The sequence below is a fragment of the Halichoeres trimaculatus genome, unplaced genomic scaffold, assembly GCF_033239565.1.
Source record: "Halichoeres trimaculatus isolate MK-OKI-2021-1 unplaced genomic scaffold, fHalTri1.1 fHalTri1_scaffold_4, whole genome shotgun sequence".
NCBI lineage: Eukaryota > Metazoa > Chordata > Actinopteri > Labriformes > Labridae > Halichoeres > Halichoeres trimaculatus.
The window spans coordinates 5782875-5806188 of record NW_027437182.1 but is presented as its reverse complement, the minus strand read 5'-3'; the positions used below and the strand labels follow the sequence as shown (position 1 = coordinate 5806188).

The 23314-nt window shown below is 39.2% G+C and overlaps 1 protein-coding gene across 1 annotated transcript in view; it reads right to left on the bottom strand.

The window, feature by feature from the left end:
• col24a1 (collagen type XXIV alpha 1 chain) overlaps positions 1–23314 on the bottom strand; it is an 89207-nt gene that overhangs the window by 49289 nt on the left and 16604 nt on the right. The window contains exons 4-14 of the mRNA XM_074668805.1: positions 19470–19523; positions 15532–15585; positions 10878–10931; positions 9964–10017; positions 7920–7964; positions 6715–6768; positions 6316–6360; positions 4047–4100; positions 3405–3449; positions 2996–3049; positions 1939–1983 (exon numbers count right to left, since the gene is read on the bottom strand). Of these exons, the coding sequence (XP_074524906.1) occupies positions 1939–1983; positions 2996–3049; positions 3405–3449; positions 4047–4100; positions 6316–6360; positions 6715–6768; positions 7920–7964; positions 9964–10017; positions 10878–10931; positions 15532–15585; positions 19470–19523 (558 nt within the window). The remainder of the gene's footprint in view (positions 1–1938; positions 1984–2995; positions 3050–3404; positions 3450–4046; positions 4101–6315; positions 6361–6714; positions 6769–7919; positions 7965–9963; positions 10018–10877; positions 10932–15531; positions 15586–19469; positions 19524–23314) is intronic.

The following is a 23314-nucleotide window of genomic DNA, read 5'->3' as shown; positions in this document are numbered from 1 at the left end:
AATCCCACCCATGACAACGTACTTTCATGGTGATTAATTAGTTTGTTAAGCTCATCTGGCCCTCCCCAAACTTCAGCTCCTCCAGTCCATGCCTTCTCCTTTCTGTTGGTGTCCTTATAGAAAGGATGTGTTTTGTCATATAGAATGATGAAGTTTTTTACCTGCAAGATTAACTTTTCCTCCTCCAAAACGTCAAATCATTTCCTCTGAATCTGACTAACTTACTATGTTTGCATTTCAAACTTGTGTAGAAGTAGTAAATGACTGTTAAAGTGGCTTCCAAACTGTGTGCAATAAAAATGCTATCATCAGAAGCAGCAACCACTGATAATAAGTTGTTTGTTTTTTCCCCCATATTGTCATAATTATCATTATCGCAAATTTCCTTAAAATATTTTGAAGGTATATCGCCCACCCTTACTTGAAAGTAATCTTTGAGCTTTATTATCATAATAGTTCTTAATTTCTCCTCCAAGAAGAGAATTATATAGCCTCACTTTACTTGCCTCACTTGAGTGAGTTGTTTGTGTCTGTGAGTGAAAACGTAAAGACTGTCTGTGTGTTGCTGGTCTGTGCCTGCAGTAATGATAAATTACAGCCTGTGACTGAGGTGAAGCCCCATCTATCCAGATGTGTCTCGCGCACACAGGGTGACCCTTCAAACACCCCAATAAATCCCTGTGCTATGAGGACAGCTCACTGGAGTAGATGAAGCATGAAATGATGGCACAGGGATGAGGCAGGTTACAGTTGTATCCATTTGACTTGAACGGTGGGGGGTGTTTTAGAGGCCTCTGTAAACTAAGACATTTCAACAGTTTTACATTACACAGTAAAGGGGCAGCACGCGCTCTATTAGCCCCAAGAGAGTCTTGTTTTTTTTTCCTCTCTTAAGTAATACGACGGAGGCTCCCAGGTGGACATCCTGGCTGTGGGTGAGACCTGTGAGCAATGTGCTCAAACAATCAGCCACATTGGGCTATTATTACTGACACTGAAGAATACTTTTACTGCTGGACATCATGGAGTTTATATGAACTATTTAATGACTCACAGTGACACTTTTATACAACACAATAAAAGATCTCACGACTTGTTGAAAGATCTTATTCTCTCCCTTGCTTTAGTGCAGTATGAGTTGATCACTTCAGTTTGTTTCTACCCAGGCTTTGATCACAGGGATCTGAATATGCCAAAAATGAATTAATGAATCATGCAGTTTTAATCTCATCAGCCATAAAAACACCCTTATGTCCACATTTTTCAAAAGACTCTTTTTTCTTCACAGAGAAGTCAGCGGTCATTCTCTACAGCTGAGAAGTACACTGAGATTGCCAACTTGGCACCAGTAATGCTGATACTTGAATACTTGAGCTAATGTTTATTATTCAAGACCAGAGAAAGAGTATTTCCTTGTGCGTTTGCCTCAGGTAATATTTAAAATCATATCAACTCTGGGATTATTATAATGTCATTTCTATCCTGGCTCTATGCTCAGTAAAAATGTTATTCACACACCTTTTTAAGCTTCTGGACTTTTGCCACTGTCATACCCATGAAATTAGTTGTGTTGAAGAGACCCGGCGTGCAGCCAGGATGTCTCTATTGTAAATCCCAAACACAGAGTCTTCATTTCTTTTGATATCCTGTGGATTACTTCGACTTCAGTAGTTGCTGCCATTGACAGGAAGAATTAGGCTGCTGCCATGAGTCATAACAAAACAAAACCCTGGCTCAAGTTCTGAGTATCCTGTGTTTCATCATCCAAACTCCACATCTAACTAGTTCAGACAAATGGATGACAGACAAACCATGTTAGAAACAAGTACCAGCAGAGCCAGCAGCACTGGAGTGAGCTGTGTGAGTGACAAATCAAAAATAGTGTATCTTCCGTAGAAAAAATAAAATAAAAGATAAAATTGCAAAATTGAAACTCACCCGCAGACCAGGAAAGCCGCCAATGCCAATCCCACCAACAGGCCCCTGTGAAACATCACAGCAACATCCTAAGTACACAGGACAAGACACTTACAGTACTGAACCTACTGTACTACTAAAACTACACTGGAAACACAGTCTTTTCTGATGATTTTTTTTTAAATCATCACTGCCAAGAAATAAAAATAGATAAGCACTACTGTCTGATTGTCACTAACAAAATGAACAAATTTATATCTACCCTTCCAAAGACAGATACCATACTTTGTGTAAAAAGTTCTAGGTGTTCTAAAACTTTGGTGCCAAAAGTATCCATCAATTATGGTGGCCAGTAGGTGTCAGATGATTTGCAAAAGCCACAACACAAATGCTACAATCGTTAAGTTGGTTAAAAAGGTTAGTTTCCCAACAGACACAGAAAGGTTGCGAAAGACAATGAATGATTTTCTTTTTAACTGCATTTATGATAAATAAAGCATGATAGGGGACTCAACTTGTAATATCCTTTAAAGTACTTACATTTTCAAATGTACCAGAAAAATATGTTATCTTATTTTTAGCTTTATGAATCAATAACGTTAGCATTAAAGCTATATCTATTATAGCTAAAGGTAAAAAAAAGGAAACTATCATTTACCTCCTTTTTTTGTATTCCTTAGGATAACTGTCCTCTTAACTTCCTTTGTGGCTGCACTTCTGTTGTGTTGTGGCTTTTGCATTAGTGTTGTTGTTTTTTCATTTGTGTTGTAGCTGTTTCATTTGTGTTGTAGCTGTTTGATTCCTGTTGGGTTTGCATTCGTGTTACTTTTGCAAATCGGCTGACACCAACCGGCCACCATAATAAATGGCTATATCTCATTTTCCTGGCTAGTTTATTTGGGACATAAAAAGAGCTGTGCACATTGCTTGCAAGGTCATTAATGACAAAGAACAAGTTGCAAGTAAGAAGAGTTTAACCATGAAAGACAAGATGATGCTAAGATATAAAAGTGGGTAAAACCACAGGACAAAAAAAGAGGACAGCTAGGTTCACAGCAAAGTGGAGCAGAGATCTTACCTCAATGCCATCAGGACCAGGTGGCCCCCTTTCCCCTGCATCACCCACAGCTCCCTGAAAGAGAAGAACATCCAGATATAGTTTGAAAACGTTAGACAAATCAGTAAAACTTATTCCTTTCTTAGTATTTTAATAGTGTTTAATAATGTATTTATGATGTGGGTTCACATGGAGCGCTAGTGGACTGAATTACAACTGCCTTTGGGACACAACATGTGATCCAACTGGCCTGACATTGAGCCGTTACAAGTATAAGGCATTACAAGAGTGAGCCCAGCCTTGACATTCAATCTGTGGTGTCTTAATCTAACAGGGCTTTCTGTTGAACATTTGGAACAACGTAGCATCACAGGACCAATGCCAACACTCCATCACAAATTTCAGGCTGGACTCTCTAAACGTTTCTTACATGTCTTCCTTTGGGACCAGGTTTTCCAACTGGACCAGGAATCCCCTGGAGAAGAAAAACAAGTTGATTAATGATTACATCTGGGGTATTCTGCCAGTATACGTGTGTTATAAGAAGTTTTGGTCACAGGGCAGAGATTTTAAAACCCATTTATAGAGGAGTAAGAAGGGGCCATTAAAACCTACTGATCTACTGTAGCTGAAACAAATGCATGAAATCTGTTTTCTTATCAGACCATGGAACAGCACAGAGAGATCACGAACACTGTATGGTCCAATGCAAGCCGGGATTCATTAACTGTTTGTCTTCTTAGAATAATATTTCCTTAGGCATGAGCCAAACTGATGTGTGCAAGCCATAACAAAGCAAGACCAGGTTTCCCTTGAAACTGGAATTCCTTGGTACTAAAGAAATGAGTAAGGCCTAACCTATTTGGCAAAGATACAAATCCTTCCATTCTTATTGTAAGCTAACCATTTGATGGTAGCGGTTTATGCTGCCTATCACATTTGATATTTGCCCTAGAAGAAAACTTACAGTGAAACAAAAGAAATGCTGATATGTTCTAAGATTTTCAGGAAATAATTTGCACTGAGGGGTTTTGACTTCATTTACAGCGACTATTAAAGAAACATCACTCACTCTGTCGCCCTCCAGCCCCTGTGGTCCAGCAACACCAGGAGGTCCAATGAAACCCTGGAAATAAGCAAAAATTCACATCACAATATTGTGCAAACAAACAAGAACACATTTAGTCCACTGCCCGATCAAATGATTCACCCTTGCCAGTCAAAACAATTCCCTTAAACAAGTATTTAGTCTTTTTGATAGGCAAGAACTGCTGATCATTTGTTGTGTCTTCACTGTAGAGCTCCCAAGAGCCTGAGTGGTCTGTGGTTGATAATGATGATGGCGACTACTGTCTGGTTGTAAAGAGGCAGATGAGAGATGGTGTTTTGTAGCGTGGCTCAGTTTGGCACATTTAAAACGTGGAGACAGAGCTGTGCCTGGATAAAGGCCTTTGCACACAGGGTACGTTTTTTCGTGCAAAACTTACGCATGTTAAAAAATAAATTTGATCCCATGTTATGTCGATTATGTTTCCACACTTGCTCTGAAACTTTTGTCTGTCATGATTTTTTTGGGAACAGGTTCGATTTTTTGTGTTTTTTTTAGCTTGTTTCCCGGGTAGTTTCATTATTCAGACACATTGTAGGCCACTTGCAACATCACATTTTTCTGCCATATTTTATCTACACATTTTTGGGGATGTTTAAATGATGAACAAAGACACAGGATGGTGTTTGTGTGTGCACAATGGTGTGTCTGTGTGTCTGTGTGCGTGCGCCCCCGTGCACATACCTCAAACACACTGAAAGCCACTGCTAAGGATCAATTTCTTGATCACTGCTTTATGATTCCATTTTTTTCGTACTGCAGACAGTGTGCAAATACCTTAACTCCACCAGAGAAATATGTAACCACCAGCTAAGGAATGTGTTTGTCAACCTGCTGAAAAACCAATGGCTGGTGCTGCTAACCCTGCTAACATTTCCCACAACTGTTAAATCCAAAAACTTTGTTTACACTGAGAATCTCTGAGCCTTTTTATAGCTAATTTAGCTAAATTAAATGTGCCTGATTTGGACTTAAATCTGAGTTTTCTTATCTTAAGCTCAGTCGTCTTTTTTTTTTGACAGAGCTAAAATGAGTTGTTTCATAATATTTCTGAAACATATCAAAATAAGCAAACAAATAAGCAACTTTCAAACTGCTTCTGTGAGAAAGACCCTAAATTATCTAGCAAAAATACCTAGAGATCTATGTTGTGACTTTCTTAAGAGGGTATATATTTTGTGTTGCAAAACAGATTTCATTCTAACAGACCTGCCGGGTAGTCAAGGGAAGCTTAAGCGCTATGAGGCAACTCATTTAGCATTTAGCATTGTGCTCTTGAATACAATGTGTATAAACTTAAGTGTTAGCACAGGAGCCAATTCTTTTGCAAATTAACTTCTGTAAGTATTTTTAAGCTATCATCGTTCACAACAGATGTTTTCTTTTCTGGCAGCATTCTCTTTGTGTGAACACAGAAAGTGTATGTCTCTGGGATGGAAAGTTGTGCTTTCCAACTGTTGTGGTATTTGTTTATGTGTTGGCTTTACCAAACACATGCAGTGAGTTAAAGCAACACATGCAAGTCATTGCATACACTGGAGGTGTTGTAATAACTTGGGATTTGCCAGCCATCACAAGTAAAGGCTTGCTATATCACAATCGGCCATGCAGAGCAGACATATATGAAAAATAAAACAATCCCAACATTCAAATGAAGCTGTGTGCAGTTTCTTTTCTGAAAGAAAACAAAGATAGCAATACCTCGGTTGATTTTTTTTCAGTTGGCATGGGACACATTCTCTGCAATTTGCAAAACCCCGTCCCTCCCTCATTCCTTTTTGTTTCCACATATCTTATCATTACACTGTCTATGTTGCTCTTTCCCACTCTGCCTTGGAATATTAGTCCCAGATATCCCGTTTCTCTAAGCTGCAACGCTCCACTAAAGCCTCCTCTCTCACAAGCCCCCTTCTTTCTGCTTTCGTTCTCTCTTCCACCTCTTTGTCTCTCTTACTTTTCTCTTGGTCTGTTTGGGGACAGTCCTGCTTGCTTAAAGAACTACAGTTAAAAGAACCAGTCAGCCTTTTAGAGACACAGATCCCTGAACCAGCCCCCACAAGCAGTTTCACATCAGGTAGCATGACAGAAATACAACACAGATCCCTGGCAGTTTCTCTAGAGGAGGGCTGACAGCCTGACACTGTCCTAATCCTTTCAGGAAATGAAGTATTCAACCAGTGCTGCTGAAAAAAAAAACAGGGCAGAATGGGAGTAGAAAGGTACTTGTACTTACACGGACACCTTTAGGCCCTGGGTTACCTTCTGGGCCCGCTGAGCCCTGCAACAAAGGAAAGCTTCGAGTGAGAGGGAAATATCACAACAGAGTCATGCTCAGTTATGTTCAAGGTAAAGGAAAGCTCAACACCTTAGACACATAAAGGCTTGACAAGAGAAATACAACAAGCTTAGATACATAGATAATTATTTATAGGTATGTGTATGTCAAAGTCCACACGATTGGCAGTGTATATGCCAAGTGCAGACTCGTACATAACAGAAGTCAGGGAACTGAAGTCATGAATGTATGCATGTCATTGTAATCTGTATTCCTTCAAAGATTTGACAGAACGAAGGAGAAACTGAGAGGAGCGATGGAGGAACTGGAAGCAGATTTCTGTATTTTTCACTGCACCTGCCTGCCAGGGTAACCTGCAGCCCCTGCTTCCCCAGGAGGTCCCGGTATGCCCTGCAGCAGAGAGACAGAGAATGAATGAACAGTGAATTGGGAGATTAGATGCATGGATAAAGTGAAAGAGGAGACACACAGACCTCTGCCACTGATGCCAGCTGAGGAATAAAACAAGCACTGTTCACTCTAGAAAGCCTCCATCTGACAATCCTACCAACCTAAACTTTCCCAGATTTCTTTTTCACCCACACTGTAATGATGCTCCTACACGTCACATTTTAAATCAAGGTTTATTTTTGTCTTTGACACAGATCACAGGTGTCAGGTAAGTGTATAGTACTGATCTGTTTTACTTTTAATCGAGAGAAATGGCGATTTTCTATATCTAGGGGTCAGATACTAACTGAAATGCCTGTCTTAGTAAAGCAAAGGTGGCCTTTGACGACAAAAAGCAACTGTGTTGCATGATGGCAAGTATTGTTCTCCCATATTTCTTGTGTATGTTTACCTTGTAAACACTTAATGTTACCCGCATGACTCCAAAATCTGTTCCGCCAAATGTTGCTATATTCTTCATAAAGTAATTTAAAACTTTTTTGTTTTTGTAGTTTCTGGCAACATAACTAGAGCTGAAACCATTCCTTGAATAATTCGAGGTACTTGATTACAAAAAATGATCGAGGAATTTTCTCTGCCTCAAGGAATCGTTTAATTTTAAAAAAGAACAAAGAGTGGCATTTCAAATAGAGCCATAGTTAGAGGGTTTTCAGACCTCGCAAGCCACCTCTTTTTCAAAATAGCGACTAGCAACAAATCTAGCTTCTTTTCTGGAGTTTGGAGAATGATATGAAAGCATGTATCGATCTGCATCAGCTGCTTGTATTTCATGTCTCATCAGATCACACGAAACTTGGAATTCATCACCCAAAGTCACTTGATTTTACACTTGCTTGAAACAAATTTTCATTTGAAAAATAACTGCTCTTTAACTTAACAAAAATGTGTTTTATCCGATTACTCGATTAATCAATGGAATTTTCAGAAGAATACTCGAATACTAAAATATTCGATAGCTGCAGCCCTGAACATAACCGTATGATGGTGTGTCTATATTGGTTTATAGAAATATCCTTTAAATGTCAAATATAATAGCAACACACACATGTACAGATAAAAAGACATATACAGTCACACACAACACAACTTACTTGCTCTCCTGGTGGTCCGAATGGCCCTGGATAACCTTTAGGACCCTTAAAAGCAAAAGACAAAAAAGTATATTTCCATCAGACATTGAAGCAGACGTGTCATTAAAGGTAACCCGATACCTGGAACCTGGCAATAGGTATCAGTATTCAATGGTACCAATTTTCAGTACTTTTGTGTGGTAATGAATATTAATTTGTTTAATAATAAAATCTCAAAGTTTTTCAATTAAATATGTTTGTTTCTAGATATATAAACTTGCAATGCTGTATACATACCTTTCTACCTATAAAAGGACCTAATTTGGTACCCATACCTAATTACAGGTAACACTAAATGCAGGAGAGTCTGATTGAGTTGATATCAAAACTTCGGGTATTTGTTGAGAAACAAGGAGCATATCAGGTGAAACTAAAGATCTGAAGATGTCGCTAAATAAAATGTCAAACCGGAGTTTTAATAGCTTTCACACATCACAGTATGGTAGCACTAAACTAAACCTGAAGGGATCCCTGCTTTCTTAAGAGATCATCCAAATCATGAACTATAGATGTGTAATTTTAATTCATTGGAGTATTAATTTCACAGAAGTGTTATGTTAATCTCAAAAGTTCAATAATTAGCACTGCTTCATTCTCATATGAAAATGTTTCTTGTAGGAGACCACACTTGGTCTGGAAATGTGTCACTGAATATGAATCATTTCGCTGGTTTAGAGTGGGTATGCACATCATGTGTCTCTCCAGTCTGAACAGCTTTGGTTGTTGTGGGAAGGCGTGTCCATTGTCAGATGAAAATAAATCATGGGAGTGTTTTGGTACGTCATCCTCTGTTTCAAAAAGTTTTTATATTAAAACAAGATTATTATATTTGTCTTCTGTGGTGTTTCCAGACACAAGTCATGTCCTATTTTGAGCTGAGACCAATATTTAAAGATGTGAGAAATATTAACAAATAAAAGCTTGAATAAGATTAACAGCTCATTTATTCTATTCCAACATGAGTTTAAAGTTACAGTCATATTTCACATTTAGTTAACAAAGCACTTCTTTTTCGGAAACACTTCATTGTACTGTAAATCAGAGCTCTTTTTTTCCTAAGCCTTTTTATTTCTTCCTCTTGACATGCTTATCAACAACAGATGTATACAGCTCCACAACAAAGGTCAGGGCCAGGTTGGTATTTCTGGGTCAGTGTGAGACGTTCTTGAACAGCACTGTTGGCTCTGCCATGTGCTTCCGAGGTTGTGACGCATGAACTTTCACACCTAATAAAAAGCCCGCTTGGGAGAACAGAACACCGGCCCCCAGCTACTCATTTCCTCTGAAAATACTTCTCAGGCCACAGTTCATGCGCAGGATATATATTAAGTTCAGCTTCTGCAAACACTGGGATGCTCTCCTGGGGGAATAGGTGAAGGTCAGCTATGTAAAGGCCGGACTTCAAACCTCATGGAGATGCTACCTGAACAACCGACACCATGCTGTGTTGGCGGCAGTGCAAAAATCTATCACAGATTCAGTCTGTTCTTTATCAAAAAGACACAAGCTCAACGTAAGCAACGGACATGTCAAACACAGAAGCACTCAGTTCAACAGACAGGGGCACAGAACCAGACCCGGTTAGCAGGTGCAGGGCATATGTGTGCATGTAATCATGTGTACATCACTGGAGAAGAATCCAAGTGTCCTGCTTTGTATTGATAACAGGGTATGTAGTGTTCTCCTCCCTTTGTCATGACAACTGCTGACCCAGGAAGGCATGAGGTGTTGTGTTTGTCATTGACCCCTGAACCTGGGCAGGGTGCCTTTCCTCTTTTGGATGAACTTTGACCTTGACCCTAAAGTCTATAAGGTATAAGAGACAGAACCATGGCCTTTTGTACAGCTATGACTGAGACAGGGAGACAGTGGCTGAGACAGGTATATATAGAGACATAGACATGAACACTAACAAAGCAAATTCTTACAGATTCAGTGTTTTAACACCTGCTTCTACCTTTCAAACCTCACCTTCAAGCAAAATATACGTTCAACAAAGTCTTACCGGTGGACCGGGAAATCCATCCTGCCCAGGAAGACCTGGTGGACCTCTGTCACCCTATTGGAAAAAAATTTAACAATGAATAATACAAAAAACAGCATAACAATGGTTGTGAACCATTAAAAACAGAGCAATAGTTGAAAACCAGACTGTCAAAGTGAAATTCAAAACCTTTCACTTTAAGGTACAGTGTGTTGTTTAAGAAAGATACTGACTGGGAGGAGTGAATTTGTAGGATGTCTTTCAATGATTCAGATAAAAACCATCTGTGTAACTTTCAGAGATAAGACAAATACTGAGAGGGTGACTGGAGACATAAGATATGTGACTAACAGCTACTACAGAGCAAAAGCCCTATGGAGAGTGAGACGAAGTCTGCACTCATGTGGCTGACATCAGGCTAAAAATGGATAAATACGGTCATATGCTACAAATTTAGTTTCAGTCTCTTGCAATGATGACTTCTGATAGGATTTCTATGAGTGCAGACAGCGTTTCAACTTGAAGGAAGAGCTTTTGGAGCTTAATTGTTTCAAGACATGTAGGAGTGCTGCTCGGGAAAATCATTACTGTGATGATGTTTAAGGGGCGGACAGAGACAAGGATGAGCAGAATGTAAGAGGAACCAGCTGTGGTGACGCCAGGCGCATCAATGATAACAGAGTGAGTCAAAAATGCAGAGCAAGAGTTTAAAGGAAGTTTACTAATGAATGAAGTTGGATGAGGAAACCCAGATTGTCAACACCAATAATTAAGAAATCTAACAAATGAACCAGAGACAGTTTTTTTTTTTAAGAAATCTACAAATGCATTTTTAATCAGCTTCAGATGAAAGCCAACAGAAGACAGACGCTTTTAATTAAAAGACAACATGGAAGAAAGAGTACACAAAGTTAAGACAGGGCAAGATATTGTACCTTCTCTCCTGGTGGGGCCTGGCCTGGAGAAGAACCCGGGTCCCCTTTTGACCCCTGAAACAGAAATAGTTTTAGAGTGAGGGCTGCTTCAGAAAGATAAGACCATTTTACAATTCATCAACAATTGAGAGTTAGGGGTGAGTATTGCCAAGAACTTCACAATACAATATACATCACGATACTTGGGCCACGATACTATAATATCACGATATATCACTGTACTGTGATATACTGTGATATTCTACACAGTTAACTATTAGGTTGAAAACAACTTTTCCTTTCTGTTGTGTTTGAAATAATGAAAGTCAGATGCAGTGTTTCATATACTTAACTTAAAAATAAAAAGTGTGTCAAGTTTGTCACTTAAACTACTGTAACATTTAACTAATGTTGCCAAACAATTATTGAGTGAAAGACGTGGTCATTAGGTGAAACTGATAAATGTCACTTGGTGTAAACAATGATACTCATAAAAAGTATAATACATGACAATGATTATTATTTTATCAGTATACTACACTGTAAAAACTAGACCTAAAATGATTTTTAACTAACTGACCCAAGAAAAGAGAGAAAACATTGATGTTTACAGCATCAAAACCCACATCATCGAGTTTAGGAATAAAATATTTTGAACATGCTTCGAGATTATATTTCTTATACAGTTTATGGGCAACATACAGTGGAGAAGCCCTTCAGCGCCATCTACCACAGTGAAGGTGGGAAAGAGGTATTGTACTTCAAACTCACCTAGAATATGTATTTTTATTTCAACAAAAATACTGATATAAAGAGTTGAAATATCATTATTTTATCAAAGTATTGCGATATATTGCTGTACCGATATTTTTTCATACCTCCAATTGAGAGGTGATTTTTTTCCCAGTTTCATCCCAAGTGGCTAGCTTCAACGAACCACTTTTCAAATTGGGTTATTGTGCTTCTAAAAGTTGACAAAAAAAGTCAGCGTGCATAAGTTTAAGTCCTGTTTGAAAGTTATGTACGAATGTTGCATCAATGTTCCTATTAATCATTTTAATTTGTGCTTTGTAATCATCTCAAGTTTTGGCAAAGAATAACTTAAATCCTAGCACATGTAACTTGAGGTTTTCAGTGTACACATCAACATTATTGTCGCCTTCACCTTTTCCAAGATGTGTACTTTCGGGTTTCCCTCCAGACTCAAGAACACCAGCAGGAAAAGAGGCTGAGAGATAGTGAGCTCATTCACTTAAATAACCAACATACTTATGGAGACAAATCATGAGGAAAATAATCCAGCTGAGTCTGAGAGAGGAAGTGGTCAGCTCCATGCCTGCTTTGATTTTACCCAAGCCCAATGTTAGATAAAAGCTGTTTCAACAACAAACATGACATTCTCACATGCAATTTAATGACGCTGAACAATAATCCTGAGGCCTTTGACCAAAGTGTCTTTCATAACAAAAGACAGAAATTCAACAAAGCAGCTCCAATACTGTTTGAAATTCCTTTCAAGTAAAAGCGTCTTTGAGAAATCTCTGACAATGTCTAACCCACATCCTGCAAAGTGACCAGTCGAGACAACAGCATGCAACAATGAAGCACACAGGCCTTCAAGGATCCAGATTTAACTTTTAGACACTCTGAGTCATCTCAAACCACATGTGTGATTCCCACTAGGTGAATAAAGAGAGGAACATGTCAAAGAGTCTGCCAGAATGGAGCTGTAAAGTGCGTTTTCACAGAACAGCAGTAGTTAAGGTCAACAGGCAGAGTTTTGGGTCTTTCCTCCTGAAGCTGGTGTCGATTAGGGTCATAAACTCTTTTCTTGTCATAACTGATGATACTTTCTTCCTAAGAAACACTGTTAGGAGAGCTTCTTCACAAGTTTTTCTAATCAGCTGCTGCAAATCTCAGGCAAAGATTTGGTTTGTGGCCTTGAGTGAAAAGCCATTGTTGTACACACATGTACAAATACTTCCTTCATGTCTTCACGGTCATGTCTGTGTTTCTCTACCTGCACCAAAACAGTATCCTCCTCTTGGTTATTGAGCATCATGTTTCCATAGTTTTGACTGACAGTCAGTGAAGCAGAGAAGAGCTTGGGGGTTAGCAAGCGGAAATTCTAATGCAGCATAAAACCAGGATTTCTTTTTGTTTAAAAGAAGTCAGCAGCGCATGAAGCAGATTGAATGAAGCTTTTAAGTCCTGCAAAGCAAATCGTCATAACATTTCACACTAAGCCCAAAACACATGTCAGCTAAGCTCAGCAGTAGGGACTTTAGTCCTTTGTGTACGTCCTAGTAACCAAACACATTTCAACAGTGGATGTTTTCCCAAACTTAGACAAAGAGTCGCTTAATCTGTATCCCGCCTTCACAGAGGGTTTGGGGGTGTGAGAATGACTCACCAACAGACCACTGTGGTATTAGATACACTGGTTTGGGTTGTGCATGTGTGTGCATGAGTGTGGGTGTATATGCTAAGGGAGCAGAGAGCAAGCAGGGGGCCCATATTTCAAAATGACCAATCGGAAGCCCAACGTCCCAGGGAGGTTAGAGGTAACAGCACACATCCATCTGTCTCCCCGTGCTTTTGGAGGAAAATCATTTTTGTCTGTGTGTTCAGGGTGAGGCAGAGATCGTCTGTCTTTTCTTCTCTTTGGGAGTTATTCACTTACAGCTATAGGTCTGACATCAAAAGACTGAACCAACCACTCCTTTGTTTCTGCTGGTATAGCCTGATGGTTTCCGCACTGACTGCATGGTGTGCGGCAGTCACTCTGTAGTGGTAAGACCACAAACACCATCTACCAGCTGCATGTAGCTGCCCACATCCTTGTTCTGTTGTATCAAATGTGCTTTTTACATCTGTTCCCATGCTGGGTAAAAGTACAAGACACTAGTATTTTAAAGAAGCCTTCTTTTTTCAATCAGTGTCATGTACAATGAGTCTGGGCTTCTATCATTACTCTTTTTTGGAAAAAACAATCTAGGTTAAGTGATATGTCCTTTAGCTAAACAGCCATTCTAGCTCCTCCTGCTTCAAGTATTTTTAAAAACTCTTGTAAAACTCTGATAGGCAAACTTTTCCCACAGAAATGCAGCCTTTAATAGTTTAAAAGTTAACTACACTGTCATCTACTTGCCATTCTGTCACCTCTGACATCTTAGTTCCCTCATCCCTTAGCCTCATCAATCATTGTATGCTTGAATTAACATCTCATATATGCCCAAAGGCTCCTTTCTGAACAAAGACAAATGATTCAAGATTTTTTTCTTTCCCCACAGCTTGATGAGGCATGTTAAAAAGTTTAACAGTGAAAATACAAATGAATACAGTGGAGTCACCTCAGTTGAAATATCCACACAAACCCAGAATAAATCAATTCATGGTTTGAAAAATAAGTTGACTTTTTTATCGTAAATGTTCATTTCGACTAACAGAAGGTCAACATTGAGGTAGCCCACCGGTTTCAGTAACAAGACTTATTTCTAACATGACTCTGAGGTACAACGGTGTATAAGGGCCACTAAAGAAATAAAATAAATATGTAAATTTTCGAGAAAAAAACTCAAAATTTCCGAGTTTCTAAAGTTGCAAATTTAGTACTTTAGAAACTCAAAAATGTGCTAGTTCATTAAGTGGAAAATTTATGACTTAACAAACTAGTAAATTTGCGAGTTAAAAAATGTACGACCTTGTAAAGTCGTAAATTTACTGGTTTATGACAAGTCCCCGGATGTTAGTTGATGCACAGGCACAGGGGATGCCACGCTTGAGAGATGCAGATAAGCTGAAAAAAGCTAAGTTGAAAAAATTGTAAAATTGAAGGTTGTTTTGTGACAGATATGGGAGATGTCAGATGTTTTCATGTGTCTTTGCAGGATCTATTAGTTCATCTGTGATCTACTGAGAAGTCAGAGTGGACTGTAATCGATTGCTCTGGTCTCCTCTGCAGAAGCGCGAGATCGGCTGTTTACTTTTTTTCATTCCTTTAATAAAATGCTCCTGTGGAGGAAAATTCAACGACTCGCTCTTTCATTCGTGTCCTGTTGAACCACACACCCCATCTGTATAGCTCGGAGAACTGTCTATATGTTTGCAATATGTTTGCAATATGTTTGCAATTTCGTTGTACTTGTTGCAATGACTGATAAAGTTCTATTCTATATTCCCGAATCCGCCCGCTGCGTTAAACTTCTTGTAGCATAAAAGCAAACACCTCCTCAAGTCCAGTGTGCTGCTTTCTTCTGAACAGCCCCATGGTACGACAACGTCTTTTCAGAGCCCGTAAGAATGTAATGACTCTGGGCTAAAACCAGTAGTATCTCCTTATTGCTGAGATCAACTCCAAAGTACAATCTTATGAGGCTTACAACTCGGTCCAAATTGCAGTGAAGTACATAACTACGACGGCGTATAAGGGCCAAATTTGTGACTTTATCAACTCGCAAATTTACTAGTTTATCAAGTTGTTAATTTTCCACTTAATGAACTTGCAAATTTTTGAGTTTCTGAAGTTGTAAATTTGCAACTTTAGAAACTCAAAAAGGTTTTTTTGAAGGTTTTTTTCTCGAATTTTTTTTTATTATTATTTCTTTAGTGGCCCTAATACACCGTCGTACTGAGGACCATTTGTGTCTCATAACAAATTAGAAGAACAACTCACCTTCGCCCCAGGGGGTCCAGGCTGTCCTGGGTTTCCATGTGGACCAGTAGGCCCCTAAAACATAAGAAGAGACAGACATAACTAATCAATATGTGTTTCTGAAAACAATGACAGCTTAATTTCTAGTAAGTATGTTTAGTATAAAAAGTTTATAACAATGCAATTTGTAACCTACTTATGGTAAAAAGTTGATGACAAACAGCTCAGTGCTTCAGTTTTGATCTGAAACTTGACTATAGGCAGCATGAACCACAATGAGAGCTCTCAGTGGCCATGTATCATCACACACGGGCTCATGGCCAAAAATTGTGGTGCTTAGAGTTTCTGTTGTCATTATCCATTGCGTATGTTTCTGCTGTGTTAAAAAATGAAGGCTATTTGCGCTCCGGGCGCATTTCTACATACAGACAGTGGACGCTCAGTCCTCAAAATGAAAGTCTAGCCTGGAAGAAAGGAGGAGACACCTGTGCAGGCTTCTCTGTTCTTTCTTTTCAGGAACAAAGTAGGAATGCAAAGAGGAAACACACCAGCTCAGTCAGGGTTATATATTCTGGCTGTGTTACCTGTGCTCAAACCCAGAGCTCCAGCTATGCTTAGAAACTTTTAGAGTTAAAAATACCAACATGAAACAGGATTGATTGATTGATTGTGCTTGAAAGTGCCAACTACAGTCCAAATCTTACTTTAATCAAATAAAAACAGGGTTACTCAAGCAACTGAATGCTTTCGAAGAACTGTGTATGATGTAATTTTTTAATGCTGATAATAAAACCAACATAACTACATTTTATCATCTTTGTTCTCAGTGCAGCAAGGCAAGTTCACTCCTCAGACATCACAGGTATGCTATGAATGCACCACCACACATGCACACTCACTCCTACAACTAGATGTGAACAGTCAAATACACCCCAACACTATAAATACAGAACATTCCTGCACATCTGTGCCCCTGCTGCTTGCAGGCTGGTTTGTCTGTGCGCTGCAACTAAAGCCAGATCAGAGGATCCCGATCTCTTCTTCTAACTACCTCTTACAGTTTTAATTTCAGTATTAAAAGTATTTTGAAAAGCAATGAGGAAACGGTGAACAGTAGAAAAAGACGGTTTCTAAGCCAACTCAGTTCTTCAGTGGTTACCTACAGGCATTGTTCAGCGAAAAGAAAGTGAATTAGTCACTCTCCATAATAAAAGCCCACACCACATGGTGTTTCCTCTGGGTGGTTGTGTGTGTGTGTGTGTGTGTGTGTGTGTGTGTGTGTGTGTGTGTGTGTGTGTGTGTGTGTGTGTGTGTGTGTGTGTGTGTGTGTGTGTGTGTGTGTGTGTGTGTGTGTGTGTGTGTGTGTGTGTGTGTGCATGTGTGTGTGTGTAATAGCATTAATGATTAAAGACAGCTGAATAAGTGTGTACCTTTTTGCTGAGGCTGCAGAGATATAACCACAGTACCCCACACTGCCCTCAGCCTCTCACCACATAATGATTCCAAGCCTCCCTCTGTCTCCTCTTTATGACTGAGCTTATGGGGTAACAGTATGTTCTGTATCAGCCTTGTGCTTCCTTTGGCATTGACTGAGACGTTTTACTGTCCACCATCCTGTATTCCTGTTAATGAACATTTTAGTTTGTCCGCTTTGCTCTCTGTTAAACAGGTTACATGTAGAGTGACTTGAACCTCTCACGGCTCTTTCATTCTTTGATCAGATTACATCAAACTTAAAAACGCACTTTTACTCTCCGGCTTTTGGCTCAGTTTGAGAATGATCCTTTAAATCCTTTCTGTTTTAAATGATCCATTTATATCCTGCAGGGTTTTTTTTTTACTTGCGTCTGTGTTTTGGCATTTTTGTATTGTTTTTATTTTTTATTTTTATTGTACACCACTTTGGTCGGCATTTTGTTGTTTTTGAATGCGCTTTTAACCTCTTAAGACCCAAGCTTTTGTGCTTTTTTTGAATTCACCTTTCTATTCAGGTTAAGTAAGACCTAAGAAGTATAACTAAACTTGGTCTTTGTACAGGAAGTTTGGTTTTTAGTGTTATGAGATCTCTATTGGTTGTTTGTTAGTAGTGTTATTGTTCTCAAATACATTGTTTTTTTTCACTGAAATGGGTGTAATGTTTTCCCCAAAATAATGATTTCATCAAAACATAATGTGGGCAGTGTCCCTAAATGTAGCCGATCAGTCAAAGTTTTAAAAAATGAAGTATCATGGGTCTGAGAGGCAGAAATGTAATGTCTACATATATAGATTCTGGATCTTAAGAGGGTAAATAAATTTGAATTGGATTGGATTGGATCAGATTCTCTCAATCAGTCAGTCAGTACAGCAGGGGGCTCCAACTAAATGATGCAGGTTACTGGCTCATAAATACTACAACTTCTTGAGCTGTCTTAAACTGTTTTTCAGGTCTCTAAAGCGCATGCCCTGCACTAACTGATGTTATGTTTCTAGTTCCATCCAGGTTAGGTGCACGTGGGGCCTAATCTGTTCACCTTATGCAGACTTTTTCCCACCAGCACCTGGTTAATAGTCATTGTAGAGCTGGGGTGGGATGTGCAAGAGCAGCACATGGTCTGGAACATTGATCGCCAACAAGAGTGAGCCTCAGTTGCTAGTACAATGATTTTTACTGTAGTTCCTGTATCCTCAAGTTATTTATACACAAGATACTGATAAAAATGCAGAAACTGTCACCTTTGCTAAAGTCTCCTTCTTTACTTCCTTAAGCATGCTCTACCAGAGTGCATCCCTTGAAATTTCCTAAACTACGGACTTACTTTCCTTGTCATCTAAACAGAGATTTAATTTCTGACTTACTTCAAGTCTAAAGACAGAAAACAATGAAAGAAAATGGGTAACATGACAGTTTAACCAGACACAGTCTGTACACAACTTCCTTGCCAAACTTTACCACACGCATGTGTTTATTTGCACCAGAGCAACATACAAAGATAAACATCTATCGATGCCCAATTTTTATGAAGCAGTGATTTTTCATTAGAAATTTTCAAGGCACTTGAGAGTCTGACTGGGTAAAAAAAGAGTAATCAAGCACTCAGTTGCATTTTAATCCACCTGATATTTACATTCCCTGTGTTTAATTAGCCATGAGTTAGCCAAAGACTTTTCAGCGAGGTACAGCTCTAACACATACCACATCCATTGAGTAAAATGTGTCTTGTTCTGTTTAAAGATGCCTCCAGGACCTGTGGCATGATCACAGCGTTGCATCATGACAGCCTTGGCAGATGGATAAAGTGCACTTTCAAGATCAGAGCAAAAATGCAGCTCGCCTCACCACTGACATGACTGCTGGTTGCAGCTGAGAGAGTTTGAGCACTCAATCTTGATGCTTCGTATGTGCTGCAGACACATAAACAATGCTTTCTGTATCCTCGTAGCAGAGTTTCTAATTGCCATAAAAGCTTGTTTCTGAGCAAAATCAGGCTGACCACAAACATGTCTGTCAGTGCCTTTTTTCTGACTGTTGCAGCTGGATTCTGATGGTAAATAAAATCAAAACACATGTGCAGCCAGGGCCTGATGCTCGTACTGAAAGATGAAGCAAACTGATATAACTTCAGTGAGTGTGTTAGTGCTCGTCATCAAAATACTTTGAGAGCCAATAAGCCTGACCTTGATGTCAGACTTAGACACAAACATTAAATCCAAACAAAATGTCACTTTCTATACACACTCCTCTGTTTCTCCTTTCTGGTTTTCAACTTACATCTTCTTTCAGGTATTTTTTAATAGATCAGGGATCTGGAAAACCACTTTAATACTGAGTGCGTGTAAAGAAACTCTAAATGAAGTTTTCTAACAAGGATATCATTGTATTCCACCGTTACATGTCAGGAAATGTTTATACTACCCTTCATGTTCAACAGTCCATATAACTCTAAATGTTTACTGTCAAACCTGGACAGATTACCTACCCGAGAACCTCGTTTTCCTGGGGGACCAGGTAATCCAGGGGGGCCAGGAGGACCCTAAATCAGAAAGACAAAGGAATGGAGGGAAAATGAAGGGACAGAGAACAGAAGAGGAAAGAAAGAAATTATGTTAATGGCAAGCCATAACATGAAGTTTATTGTCTACACCTCTGTGATGAAGAGTGAAGGGATATTTTTGGTTTGTAAATATCATGTAAAATAGTTATTGCATAAAGGGTAGACTGTCAATATTAATTTTCAAAAAGCACAAGATGACAAGAAAATACATGATCTTATCTTTAACCTCGGGCTGAAAAGATATTTTTCAATTTCCTCAGTGGAAAAAACTCTGTTCAGCGGGTATTCTGTTACGTTACATTTTCTGAACCAGAAGATGATGCTCAAAGAAGAGAGTGTCTGCTTCTATGTGCAATACATGCTGCACACAGCCAAACAGACCAGTCTTGTGACAGCAATGTAAACAGCTTTGTTTTGTCCATACTCACATCTATCAATCCTGCTATATGCTATGCTCAACAGCTGCTCTGGAGGGGTGGAGATGAAAAATGAATTGTAGTACCCTTTTCAAACAGCTGAGGGTGCTACCTTCCTTTGGCTTCAATTGTTTGACATAATTACTTCTATTACATCTGTTTCCCAAAAAGTGTTCAGATCAAGCAGCAACCTCCGGTCTAAGAATATGAGACAATGCAGAAGTGCTAAAATCTGCTGTTTCTTGAGCGTCCACTTGAGGCTGGAAGTACTGGAAGTCACACACACAAAGACAAAAAAGCCATTTTTACAGCAGAAATCAACCGTAATTACAGCCTGGTTTAAAAAACGTCTCCTGTCTGAATCACTAATTTCATTATTGGCAAACACTGTACGGGGGTGGATTTTTTTTTAACTCAGCAGTTTAGAGGATATTAGGATCACAAGCTAGCCCAATCAGAGGCACAGCTCAGGTCACGTGACTGATGGGTGACCCATAGCTGTACTCGAAGCCCCCACCACTTCCATTATGGCCACCATAGCCGATTTGCTTCAAAAATCTATTTCAGAAACAGACAGGTGACATTGGGGAGACTACGTCCATTAATTATACAGTCTATGGTTCAGGTACATCAGCAGTAGATAAAGAATTTGGCAGCTGGGACACAGTGAGGAATCTTAAGCCCACCCGGTATACCTTTAGACGTTACAGAACTACCTTTCGCTCGCTTTCAAAACAAAAGTATGTTTGTAGTCAAAACAAGATATAAAGTAACTTGTGCATTAAAAAGGCAAAATAAAGCATCATAGATAAAAGTTACATTATGCAATCTCATCTCTCCAGCTTTGGCATACTTTGTTACTAACAGCCTTGAAATCATCGAAAGAAATTGTATCCAGGACACAGCACCCTGACTCATGTTGTGCCAGGACTTGAGAGTATAATTACACCCCTCCTGCTCCCAAAGCTACTCCCACAACCCTTCATCAACAAAAAAAATCTCAATAATCAGATAAAAAACACTACCACTGTGGTCGTTTATTTAATATTTTGAATTCTGCTATAGCAAGACAGCATCTCAGCGTGAGCATCCCAAGCCACTGTCAGAGAAGTGAGAGTCACAAAATGTGAGACATGAATAAAGAAACAGCTGTTTGTTCCTCTGAACTCCCACACACACGGACATGGAAACTTTGAGCTCACCACAGCCTTCACCACAACAACAGGGCCGAAAGAAGCTGAGGCATTTAAGCAGTAGAATGATAACATTCATCACGCTTTAACTGTGCTGCAAATACAAAGGTCGAATCTTTTCCAGTGGAGTACATTCAAGAAAAGGAAGAGGGCAGAATGAGGCATCCTCTGATGTTGCTGCATTGTGTAACTGAGCCTCATCATATTAACCCCTAAATTATAAACCAACATGCAGCCAACAAGCAGGGTGTCTGTTATAGTAGGCTTAATAACAGTCCGTGTAAATGAGACATTACATAGATGGGAAATGCATTTAGGAGGTGATGACTGACTGGCGTCCACACTTCACTCCAACCTTCTTTTGAAGTCAAGGCAACATCACGGTCAAGTTCGTCATGTTCTGAGTGTGTAAAAGAAAAAATGTTTCCTCTCTCAGGCTGTTTACATGAACATTTGTTAATAACAGTAAATTACTGATAACTACAACAGATTTTAGCACTGTGATGCTCAATTAGCAAACAAAGATCAAGACAACAAAAGAAATCTAAAGCAAATATAAAAGCTGGTTGCTAACAACATTTAACAATTAAAGAAGAGGAATGCTAGCCATAATAAAAAGAAAAGTAGAGGAATGCTTCAATCATCACAAGAAATGAAAACATTAGCTAATGGGTCAGTATCTGGGACAGAAGAATGCAGAGACAGCGCTAAAATCACAGAAACTCTGACGCTTGAGACAATTTTTTTTTATTGTGCCAGTTTAAAATTCTAGCAGCACCTCGTCCTGGTGCTGGGTCATGCTTCTGCCACACAACCAGACCACTAATTGGATGAATGTCCAGCTGAGTGTTTACTTTGGTGTGTACACCTGCAGGGCACATGGTGAGGTGTTGTTTGAGTCTCTATTGTCTTTACTGCTCCTGTCAGGATCACTGTCAGACAGCTGGATCAAAAAAAGCTCAACTTCAAGACTCAAATTATAACACAGAATGAATGGGTGGTTACATTTCTAACTGACTTGCGTAAAAAACTGATTTAGCTGATATGAATTTCTAGTACAGAACGTGTGCTTACATGTGTGCTTACCAAAGACACAGTGCTCTGCAAACATTAAAATGAGGTCAGAAATCAGGTTTCAGAGCAGTAATATGTCTTATATCAAATCCAGGTAACCTCGCAAACCAGGGTCAACAAGAAATTATTATTTTGGAAATAAGTTGAAAATTTGAAAACACATACTTCATCTTTCAAACTGTAATCATTCATTGAAGTATTTCAGTGGGCAGACGGGAATTGTATTCAGGTTGAATACTTTCACATAATTTAAAAGACGTGTAGAAAGCTGTAATTATGTGATCAGATTAAAGGGACTGTGAAGACTTTTAAGTGACCTTGTAAAATTCAGATTAACGCCTGATCGTGGTCCACACTTTAAAACAAGATCTCCATGACAAAGTTTGGTGTCCTTTGGTGACAGGAGAGATCTGTGTTTTTCTCTACTGAAAAAGATTCCCTGGATTAATTTTGAAGTGGTGGTTGACACTGGAGATGGACCATCAGACAGAAAAAGGACCGAAGAGCAGGACATGCTACATGGAAAAGTGAAGCTAAAGGCTAGAACACGTGTTAAGCTGTATGTGATAATATCCATTCCAACCCACAGTTAGCAGTAGGGTTGGGTACCGAATTAGGTACCTGACCGAATTCTGTCAAAAGTACCGGGTATCGATTCATGTAAAACCAAAAGGTACCATGTTTAGGTACCTAAATGCATCCTTGTGACTGTGAGAAAGTGGGAGAGTAGGAGATTTTCCATGCTGGACATGAACACAGCATTCCAAGGTTATTGACTGAAGAATACATTTGTTAAATTGAATTCTTTTTATGTAAGGGATAATGTAGAGCGAGCCGGTCACTATAGAGAAATAAACACCGACAGGGTGATGCAGGACCCCGACGCGAAGCGGGACTGAAAATAATCTAAGCTCAGCCAAGTTGCAGACAGAGGAATAAAAGAAATCTCAAAAGGCAAATTTTATTCCTTAAAATGCAGAGTATGTGAGTATTTAAAAAAACTACTTCAGAGATTGTTGTTCATGGGGCATCTAATGGGATCAGGAGAAGTATGCAGCAGGCCACTGTCTCTGTCTAACTGAACTAT